Source organism: Arachis stenosperma, chromosome 2 (assembly GCF_014773155.1).
Source record: "Arachis stenosperma cultivar V10309 chromosome 2, arast.V10309.gnm1.PFL2, whole genome shotgun sequence".
Lineage (NCBI taxonomy): Eukaryota > Viridiplantae > Streptophyta > Magnoliopsida > Fabales > Fabaceae > Arachis > Arachis stenosperma.
This window is the reverse complement of record NC_080378.1, coordinates 9,631,462-9,642,942: the sequence shown is the minus strand read 5'-3', so window position 1 is coordinate 9,642,942 and position 11,481 is coordinate 9,631,462. Positions and strand designations below refer to the sequence as shown.

At 34.2% G+C, this 11,481-nt stretch overlaps 1 protein-coding gene across 2 annotated transcripts; it reads left to right on the top strand.

The window, feature by feature from the left end:
• Positions 1 to 4,152: 4,152 nt before the first annotated feature.
• On the top strand, positions 4,153 to 9,124 carry LOC130962189 ((+)-neomenthol dehydrogenase-like). Of its 2 annotated transcripts, XM_057888318.1 has the most exons (10): positions 4,153 to 4,203; positions 4,386 to 4,444; positions 4,599 to 4,646; positions 4,753 to 4,872; positions 4,964 to 5,244; positions 6,566 to 6,709; positions 6,903 to 7,143; positions 7,712 to 7,786; positions 7,933 to 8,112; positions 8,681 to 9,124. In XM_057888318.1, exons 6-10 carry the CDS (start codon positions 6,690 to 6,692, stop codon positions 9,053 to 9,055), a joined length of 891 nt encoding a protein of 296 aa, XP_057744301.1. In that variant the 5' UTR covers positions 4,153 to 4,203; positions 4,386 to 4,444; positions 4,599 to 4,646; positions 4,753 to 4,872; positions 4,964 to 5,244; positions 6,566 to 6,689; the 3' UTR covers positions 9,056 to 9,124. The 2 variants fall into 2 exon arrangements, with proteins under 2 accessions (XP_057744301.1, XP_057744302.1); XM_057888319.1 differs by lacking the exons at positions 4,153 to 4,203; positions 4,386 to 4,444 and having other exon boundaries at positions 4,598 to 4,646; positions 4,743 to 4,872.
• The last annotated feature ends 2,357 nt before the right edge of the window (positions 9,125 to 11,481 follow it).

Here is an 11,481-nt window from a genome sequence, read left to right as displayed (position 1 = left end):
AAGTCTTACAAGTCCAATAAAACACACGCATTACACTTAATCAACGCATTACACACTTCCACATTCAAGAGTAAATAAAACGCACGTTATTCAACAACTTCCTGTTTCCAAAACGCGCTACTCACCATGCATTATGAACGACTCTTCTTCTTCTTCTTCTTCCATGAAAACAATTTTCTTGCCAAATTTGAAGATAATGGAACTTCAGAAATACACCCAATCGATTACAGAAATACACCCCAACGATTACAGAAATACACCCAAAGGATTATAGAAATACATCCAAACGGTTACAGGAATTCACCCAAATGATTATAGGAATTCACCCAAAGGATTACAGAAATACACCCAAAGGATTACAAAAATACACCCAGAGGATTTAAGAAATACACCCAAAATTCGTTGAAGTACACCTTATGCATATTTCAGAACTCTTTCTCTTTCTCCTCCTCATCTTCTGCTGCTTTTTCTTCTTCAAAAATGATTTCAGAGCTTGATGTAAAAAAAAATGAAAATCGAGAATAACGAAGAAAGAAAACAGAGAGAAAAGCACGTAAATGAAGAAGAAGAACAAAAAGAAGAAGAAGAACGTGCAAGAAGAAGAAGGAGGAGAAAGAGAAGGTAAGAAACAAAAGAAAAGAAGAAGAGGAAGAGGAAGAAGAACGTGCAAGAAGAAGAAGAACGAGAAAGAGAAAACAAGAAACGAAAGAAAAGAAGAAGAAGAAGAGGAAGAGGAAGAAGAACGTGCAGCAAGAAGAAGAAGAAGGAGAAAGAGAAGGCAAGAAATGAAAGAAAAGAAGAAGAAGAAGAAGAAGAGGAAGAGGAAGAAGAAGAAGAACGTAGACTTTGCATCGCGTTTTTGGGGTTTATTCGTTAATTAACTTGTAAAGCATACAAGCCCTAATGACTTGTATGCGGAGCTTTTCTCTATAACTATATATGTAGAACAAATTCTCACTTCATGATTAATATCGCACAATTTTTTCCGTGAGGTTTATTGTTTGACTATAATTATACTTGAGATTTATCATTTCATGTGCTTGAGACTGCATATTTTGACATATTTTGGATAATTTTATCATAATTTGATTTTAATTATGGTTCTAGTTGCTTAATTTGAGGGGACCAATTTAATATATACACTATAAATTCTGGGACATTTTTGACTTATAACAATTTTTGGGGACCTATTTGACTTTAAAAAGTTGAAGTTTCGAGAATCAGGGAATAAAGGTGGGGACAAATCTGTCCCCTCAAAACGGCGTCGTTTGGCGTTGTCCAAAAACGATGTCGTTTTAGCCACGTGTTCAGGGACTAATCTGTCTTGAGTGTGACACGTGTTGCTTTACCTGACACGTCACATCTACAACCTCCACGTAGGAGAGAGATTGTCATGTTAACCGGTTCAATCTGACTTGGGGACCTATATGACATATATCTAGTAATCTTAGAGACTTGGGACCTAGTTAATTTTTCTAGGAGACAAATCTGTCGCCAAATCTTTGGAGACCTATTTAAAGTATTACTCTTTTTATATCTCTATTTTGTTTATTTTATTCTCAATATCTTATCTTATTCTTTTTTCATAACTAAACAAAGTCTAAGGATGCCTTTAATTTGTGTTTTTATTTTTTGTTTTTTAATTTTTGTGACAAAAATAAAAATAATAAAATTTTATTTTCTATTTTTACTTTCTGTTTTTTACTTTTTTTAATAAATTGAAAAAATAAAAAAGATTAAAAATTAAAATAAAAAATAAAAACACAAATCAAATATACGTGCACGCCAACAACACTCATTCAGCCACATTTTTTTTAAGTTATATTTAAAAAATATAACCTATTCATAAGAGAATAAAAAACTCAATTGTAACATTGTTTAAAAAGTATTTTCTTAGATATTATAAAGATCAATTATAAAGCGATCTCTTATCTTAATATCTATTGTAGTACACTTTTTTAATCAAAGGGTACGCTTTCCAAGAGTAATCTGTTCCATATATATTGGGTGCGCTTCAAAAATGTTTTCTAATGTAAGAGCGCCAAATACCAATACACTTAGTGAACCGCTTCACCATACATCAGAGAAGAAAGGGCTTTACCACTTCACCACTCACCTTCGCCCTTCATTCCCCGTCGCCCCTCTTCTCCACCACCACTTCACCTTCGCTCACCACTCGCCGCTCCTCATCTTCTTCACCTTTGTTCACCGCTGTACTCGTCGTCGCCGCATCTTCGTTGTCTTTGTGAGCTCACCGTCGCCGCTCACCCGCGTCGTATCAGCGCACACCATCACCGCTCAACCTTGTCGTCTCTGTTCTCACCGTTGCCTCTTACCCTCGTCGTCTCTGTGCTCACCGTCGCCGCGCTGTCACCATCGTGGTCTCTACGCTCATCATCGTCGAGAAGGTATGTATTGGTTTTCCTTTGCTTCTGAAATTTGGGAGGTTTAGAGTTGTTGTTTCACCAGTGTTGATGTTTCTTACCATTTCTCTAACTTCAAGAAAATTTGATGAAGTACTCATATGCATTGCTTGTTTTGTAGAGGTTCTTATATTTGGGAGTGTTGCTTCCGTGTGTATGCTGATTTGTTATTGTTTTTGTTGGATGATATTTTGGTTTGTAATGTGAGTCTTTAGTAATGTTGGAACTTATATAGTTATATTATTTTGAGATTTGCTTCATGTTTTGATGAAACGTGATCCAGAATCATGTATGTCTATTTGAAACTATGAATACAAGCCTTTCTAAAAGTCAGTGATTCTGACTCCATGTAGTTCTGTTACATTGAACATTAATCAAAATAAGCCCCTAAACAATAATGATATATTTGAGTGATTTCATTTTAAAGTGTGAGAGTATGATTATGTTATACTTTATTTTAAAGTGATTTAATGCAGTCATCTAATTTGGAAGCTACTTCAAAGTTATCATGAGTAGTAGTACATATAAGACGTTTTTTATTTTCCTTCTATTTTTCAATGCTGCTTCATTAATCATAATAGTATTTTCCAATCCTACTTGATTTATTCTTACTAAAGTTTCATTTTTTTTAGCATATTTACAATAAGTTATTGTTTGATTATTATGATAAATAACTCGTTTTACCTTTCACTGTGCAGTTCTTGAGTTATCCTGTACTTTGTGATCTTCTCACTGAGGAAGACCAGAATGTTTGGCAAATGGCGTGAACCTTATTTAACATTTTAAATGGAAATCCAGTTCCTGAAAAATGATCTTATTTTGATCATGGTGAATATTATCATCTTTGCAAACTAATTTGCTCTTAGTAGTTGACCCTTGACATTCATTTCAGCTGGATTTGAAGGGTGCTGAGAAGCTTGTTGACCTGCAAAGTAAAAATCCATACATTTTAAAGGCCAGTGCACTTTTTCTGGTAAGAGTTTCATGAATTGGTTGATCTCCCTTACAGAATCAATTGCCTCTAAGTTCTAAGAATCATTGGAGCCTTGTTGAAAGCAAAGCCAACAACTAGACTAAATGGATCACTCTTCATATTATAATTCTTATTTTGTTTTCCCTTTTATAATAGATTTTTGTTTGCCTGATCTATTCTCTATTCTTTCCAAGCTGCATTGTCTTCACTTTTTGTCTGTTTTATGGGTTATGGCTAATTTTGTTCGCTTAATTTCCTAAGGTTATGAGAAGAATAACTGAAGATGGGAATAGAAACAATTGATGTACACTTATATTAGATAGTTCTGATTCATAAGCTTTTATTCAATTCTCTAATTATTTATGGCATAGGATCTGTTAATATTCAATAATTAGTTTCATGGTTTGATTAATCATTCAATAATCAGATCTGGTTTTTGTGAATCTACTTCAAGTTTCAGTTTAAATTTCACACTTAATTTAATTCTCGTATAGATGTAAATGTAATTGTAATTATTTTTTGCCCTTTGGTTAAGAATTAGTAGCTGCTGAAATCTAATGGCATGATTATTAAGAAGTGAATAAAGTTATAAGTGAATACTTTCAGTTTTTTGCCCTTTGGTCCAAAATTTCATATGTGAAATTGGTTCTTGTAGCACTTCCATTACTTCTAGCTTTTAGTTTTTAGATTCATTTATATATATTGAAGTTTTGTTTCTGATTCAATTTTTCATCTACGTAGCCAATTCATGAAGACAAAAAAAAGAGTGACAATTCTTATGGATTCAGGCAGCAAAAATATTAGAAGGTAAGAGAGAAACTTCTGCTCAATCTTACTACTAATATATGTGCCTTCTTTAGTTATAACATAACAAAAGAACTGTGATTACATGATTTTTCAATACACACAATATTAAATTTTCAATTCCTTTGAAGCTTTTATATTTAAATTTGTTTTCTATTTGATATGCATGCACGTTCCCTACAAAGTAATCGGCAGGCCACTAGTTGATGAGATTCATCAAGAGTTTAGCTCTTGGATTTACCAGGTCAGTGTCCTTTAAAATAATTGTGTTTATTGTCTTTTTTCTTTTTCAACATATAATGGTATATCCTATTATTTTCAAAATACTTAAATGGGTTTGCTTTGTCTATAAGCATGTCATTTGCATCCTATTTATTTGTTTCATTTATTTTTTGAAGGTTATTAGGCTTTACAAAAACAAAGACCATGCTGAAGTTGAATACACTGTGAGTTGCTTTCTTTGTAATAGTGAGAAGCCACTTTTTTCATCAGCCAAAATAGAATATTATGCTGTTAATTGTCTAAGGTTATGAAACAAATAGTTTTATGAAGGTTGGTCCAATTCTAACTGATAATGGAGTTGAAAAAGAGGTGATCACTCAAATAACAGCAAATATGGCTACAAACAAGGAGTTCTATACTGATTCTAATGGAAGACATTTTTTGAAAAGGGTAACTCTGATGCCAATTTTTGTTCGTTTGTAATAAAAATCCTCCAGTTAAAGATGTTCAACATTGAGTTTTCTGACTCAAACTTGTTTAGGCAGGTTCGTGATCACAGGAAAGATTGGCCCCTTCAAGTTACTCAACCTGTGGCAGGAAACTATTTTCCCATAGAATTCCTTCACTCTCTTAGTTTTTTTTTTATAGTTTTTGAGCTTCTATGATCTCATGGTTAAGTTTGTTAACAAAGCTAAACTTTTTTTTATAGCTTAATCTTGGAATTTATATTAAGGATTAGAAATCTGAACTCTCTGTCTTAGTTGATCATGCCACGGGTGGAGCGAGCATTAGAGATGGAGAGATGGAACTAATGCTTCACAGGTATATATAAACATGCTATTTCTTTCAAGTTCAAGATTGTTTTACTGTGAACAGTTACAAACTGCTAATGGTCAATGCTTAAGAAAAGCGTAGCCTTTGAGAATAGGCAACGGTGGAATAGACATCTCCCACTAAAGCGTTTTCGTAGTGCGAAAAGCGTCGCCTTTACTTAAGGCATCATTTATTTTTACTTTTGGCTATATTTTTTAAGTGTAGTTGAATGGGTGTTTTTTTTATGTACATTTTAAATATGTAGTTAGCCTTTTATTTATAGTGTTTAATGAAAATAAATGATGAGGACCCAAGAGTGGCGTACATAGCCTTGGTTCTAGGGTTGGAAGTGAGTCGAGTTGAGACGAGTTAGGCCAAGCTCAAGCTCGACTCATGAAAATTAAGCTTGGCTCACGGCTCAACTCATCAACAATCGAGCCTATTCCATAAGCTCAACCTCGGGTCAACGAAAACTCACGAAATGGCTCGAGTTTGAGTTCACGAGTTGACTCAAATAATAGAAGAATAACCTATAATTTTATATTAATAAATTATAACTTATATATATTGAAAAATATTTAAAAAAGATAAATTTTATATATTATCTATCTATCATATATACATTTTTTATTTATGACCTACATCAAAATTATATATAAAAAATGGATGTAAAATTTTAAATAAATTAAGAACATTAATATAATGTAAAATTATATATTAAATTATTAATACACATATCTTATATACATTTAATCTATATTTTTAATATTATATATATAATTGAGTCACCTTATGAGTTGATGAGTTGAGCTTATCAAAGCTCAAGCTCGTCGGCTCATTTAATTTATGAGTTTAATTTCAGGCTCAAATTCAGTCCACTAGCTCACGAATTTAGCTTATCGAGCTATTAATAAGTTGAGCTTGAACTGGCTCATGAACTAGCTCGATCCACTTCCAACCCTATGCGCAATCACTACATATTAACGAACCATTTATATGTATCATTATCAGACCAAGTTAGCAAGAATTTAAAAAAAAAAAACCAGACTAAGTTAGCATGCCAAGTAGCATTAACTGTTGACAATAATCTCTAGTCAGCATCCTATTAGTAATAATTCATGCTAAAATTTAAGTACAATTAACTTTAACTGTTAATTAAATTTTTATTTAATAATTTTTAATTATTAATTTTATATAAAATTCACTGGTAGTGAGTTTCTACCATAATTTATGTAAAAGGCTAACTTCTTAATTAACGGTTATAAAACTGAAACAAATTAATCAAACTTAAAAACAAAACAAACTATACTCAAATTGATTGTTGTCTCAGCAAACTTGTAAGACGGAGATCATGGCAAGTGGCATACATGCATGGAAATGGTGCTCATGAACTGAAGCCTTAACTTATCTTCTCTGATTTCTCCGTTAGAAACTAACAAAGCCTCAAATTAAAGATGGAACAAGCGCCACAGAGGTAAAGTACAGCACCATTTTCTTGTAGTATTTTTGCCGGAGACATTAGCATTTTCAATGCTCTTTTTTTTATATACTTCATCCCACTTCAAACCCTATTTGATGTTAAACAGGATCTGTTTAATTTTAGTTTTTATTTCCAGTATTTTTTTTTCTAAGAAAAATGAAGTTACATTATTTTCCAAATTAATCAGATATGCAGTTGTGACGGGAGCAAATAAAGGAATTGGAATAGAAATAGTAAGGCAATTAGCTTCAAATGGAGTGAAGGTTGTGTTGACTTCAAGAGATGAGAAGAGAGGCCTTCATGCATTGGAAACTCTCAAAGATGTCTCTCCTCTTGTGCTCTTTCACCACCTTGATGTTGCTGATCCTGCTACTATGGATTCTCTTGCAAATTTCATCAAATCCAAATTTGGAAAACTCCACATTTTGGTAACTTGACAAATTAAATTCCATATATATATATATAGCACTTTCTTTTTTTTTTTTGTTTGCATGAAAGGGGATACAAGATGAATTATGTGAAAATAAAATTTCCATGTTTGCATTTTCCTACTCAGAAATAAGTTTCATTGACTTAGTCAACTATATATATATATATATATATATATATATATATATATATATATATTTTTTTTTTTTCTATTGTATGATTTGGGATTTTCTCATTTATTTTCATGTTTGTTAGTTGCATGTTAAGGATTTTTTTTCTCTTACAATTCCACTAAAATAATGTAATTGACTAAAGTTCTGAATGTAATAAATTAAACTTCTCGTATGAAGCTGTGCATGCTAAGAGGTTTAATTACTATCAATTCATGTTTAGGGTTTATGTTATTAATTTTGGATACTAACTAACCAGGAATGAGTTCATTGCCTTAATTAATAACCTTGACTTGGTAGCTTTCAATTGAAAATTTGAAATGGATTCTATCTTTTTCCTTGTCATATATATTGATGTTTGAATATTATTCTTGAAGAAAAGAATTGCATTTTGTAGATCAACAATGCAGGGATTGGTGGACTTGTGATTAAGGACAATGATTTGGTCCCTCAAGTGTTATTCAAAAGCAGGGTAAGAATTTTACAGCCGGTTTGGTTCATATTTTTTTATTTTGTCAACATTTTTTATATTAGAATTTAAAATATATAAACCAAACACAAGCTTAGCTTTTAATCTAAGATGTTTTCTTAGTATATTGAATTGGGTGAAATTTTTAGGAATTATCAGATGATGTAATAGAGAAAGCCGGAATTGTTCAAACATTCGAGCTAGTTGAAGAATGCTTGCAAATAAATTATTACGGTGCTAAAAGAACATCTGAAGCCCTTCTCCCTCTTCTCCAATTATCTGAATCACCAAGAATTGTGAATGTATCATCCTCCCTAGAAAAGTTAAAGGTAGGATACTCTCTTTGTTTGTGTTTTTTTAAGGTTTAATTATCTAATAATCTCTATAGTTTTACTAATTATGTGATTAGATTTTTATAGTTTAAAAATTTATAATTAGATCTTTATATTAGGTAAAAATTTGTAATTAAATCTTAACTAATGATTATTTTTCAGAAAAAAACACGCTAATGCTAAAATATCTGCTTTTAGAATATTCCATATTCATTATACATCAAACACAAAATCAAATATTTAAAATAAAATTGATTTTTTTAAACAAAAAATAATTAAAAAAGACCGAATAGAAAGTTTTTATCTAATATAAAGACTCAATAGTCAATACATAGTCAATACAGACTTTTAAACTATAAGGATCTAATTAAAATTTTGATGAAATTATGGAAACTAACAAAAAAATTAAACATTTTTTTTAAATTAATAGATCTTAGATTGCTTTGCTAAATTTGGTTGTTGCTCTACTAATAAGCGTATTTTATTACTTTTTATTCTCCATTACTATTTTATGATTCTGTTTTGTCACTCTTATTATTATTGCTTTCCATGTCTAATAATTCAGCGTGTATCAAATGAATGGGCTAAAGGAATCTTGGGTGATGCTGAAAACCTTACAGAAGAGAGAGTTGATGAAGTGTTGAATGAATTTCTGAAAGATATCAAAGAAGGGTGTTTAGAAAGAAAAAGATGGCCTAAGGTTCTTGGTGCCTATATTATCTCAAAAGCTGCTATGAATGCATATACAAGAATTGTTGCTAAAAAGTACCCTACTATATGCATCAATAGTGTGTGCCCTGGTTATGTTAAAACTGATATAACTGCCAATACTGGGATTTTAGCGGCAGAAGAAGGTGCTGCTAGTCCTGTCAAAATAGCATTGCTTTCAAATGCTTCTTCTGGCCTTTTCTATTCTCAGAATGAGGTTTCTTCATTCTAATCCAATTGAGTTGGGTTATGTATGCATTCTCATTTTCTTGTACCATTTAATATGGGGTATGACATCCAAATCTACAAACATAAGTCTCGTAATTCAATTGCGAAGATCATGACTAAATTAAATTAATCTTTGTTCTGGTAATCAGTCTTCGTGTGCAACTACTTATTATTAGTATACTAATAAGACTATTATGAATATTAGAAAGTATAGGGAAACAATGATGATGGTAAACAATGACGTTGGGGCTGGTTGGCGATCAAGCGACGGCGTAAAGAACCAGGAGACGATGATGATGGCCGGTGAGGGAGGGAGTGATGCCGATGAAAGGGGCTGGCTGGTGAGGCGGCGACGGCAGAAGGTTTTGGGAACAAGCTAGTGCTTAGTTAAAATTTTTAAATTATTGAAGGGAGATTTTTTTTTTTTAGAGTGTTTTTTTTTTAAATTTTATTGGGTCAAATTTTCAATCTACTCTTTACGTTGTTCAGAAATTTTATTGTCTATCTAGCAGAAATTTTTTTTTTGGTGACTCTACTTAACGGAATTGTTATGAATAAAAGAAATTTGGTGATTTTTAGCCAACCTTTTTATAAACAGAGAGGTAGTTACTCTATAATGTATTCAATTGTCTTTAGTAAATTTTAATTGTGTCACTATAATTAATTAACATTAACCATCTCTTCCTCCTTACTTTTAAAAATTAAATAACTCAACTATAGTAATTTTTTTCAAATTAAAAGAATTTCCAAATAAGTGTCAATTTGTAATTTTTAAATTTTATTTTTTAAATCATCCAATTTATAAATTAGTTTTGACCCCAAAAAAAAATAATAAAAAACAAACGGTAAAAATAATGGTACGGTGTTTATGCATTGCTACTGCATTATCCTGCATGAGGCTAATAAAAATATTTTGAAATTTAATAATGTTATCTGTTCGGTAGACGATTGCCGGACGAGTCGGGTGATCCTTTATGGGGTGATGACACGTCGATCGTGGAAATGCTGGGCTTGGATCTGCCGAGTAGCCGAGCTCTCGTTACGGGAGGAAAGGAGAAAAAAGGGGGGGTGCCACCTGCAAAGACACTCAGACGCTCAAGTCAGTTGGTGTGCAGGTGGGAGATGTGACAGGTGTAAAAGTGACATACCTTGGGGAAAGGGCAGGTCCTTCCCCATTTATACCGTGTCAGAGGTGGGCCCCGCAAGGACAGGCCCATCTTCCTCGAAACTTCCTCACAGCTGCAGTGGAGAGCTGTCAGGGACGCGTGTTCGGGTCACGCGGTAAGCCGCATGTGCCCGACCGCTCGGGTCGGGTACTCATCGGGTTGGTTTGACCCAAGGTAGGTTGGGTCAGGCCGTTACAGTGCCCCCACGCGCCGCTAATCGACCGTTCAGGTCGTTGGAGGCGAGTTATTTCTCCCTTTGTTGTCGCGAATTCGCTCGTCCGTGTGGGGGACGCGCTACTCGTACCCGTTTGCAATTCGGGGCGTTCTTTTGTCGCCTCGTTTCTCGTGAGGGGCATTAAATGCTCATTAAGGGTTGAAAAAACCCACGCGTGCAAAGACTGTTCTGCCCCCAGGCCTTTCGCGCTTCCACTAAAGCGGTTTTAAACAGTTTTACGTTTTGTTCCTCTTCTACTTGTTTTTCTGATCACACTGCCCATTCCTTCTTCCTGCGTTTTCATCACTCAGAAGTTATTTTCATTGCTCCAGTGCGCTTCGCCCTTATCCGAACTTCCTCGATCATCCAGGTAACCATCTTTTTTCCTTCTACTTCAATGGCTGTTTGCATGTCTGTTTATGCTTATTGTGGGCATCTTTCCTGTGCTTGTTCTTCCTTGCTGTGCATGGATGCCTTTTCTTTGCGTTTTCTTTTTACCAACTATGGTGTGTCATGGGGGGTTTGCGCCATTGTTCTGGTCTTGGTTTTGTTGAGTCCCCCTTGTGGTCATGGCACGTGGGGTTTCTTTGGGTTTTCCCTGGCTTCCGACCTCACGGACTAACCGCACGGTGCCCCCACTGTAGGTATGCCTCGTGTTGTTAGCCGAGCTTCTAGCTCCGCCGCGGGTTATGACCCGTATGCGTGGGTGGTTTCCGACCTCAAGAACTCTCCCAATCAGATGGGTGAGGAGGAGCTCACGGAATTTCGCCAGGCCGAGTATCTTTGTGGGGGCACCGACGAGGAGGCGAACTACGACGTATATGTCCCTGCCCCTCACGAGCGGCTTTATGAGATTAATTTTAATGCCCCCCGGGTTCCCGATTGGATCTGGTTTTACAAGGCCATGTTCACTCAGGTAGGGGTTCGCATTCCCCTTTTCCCCTTTCAGATGAACCTCCTGACTCGAATTTCGGTGGCTCCATCTCAATTACATCCGAACAGCTGGGCTTCCGTCCGCTGCTTCGAGATGGTGTGCGAGTACTTAGAGCT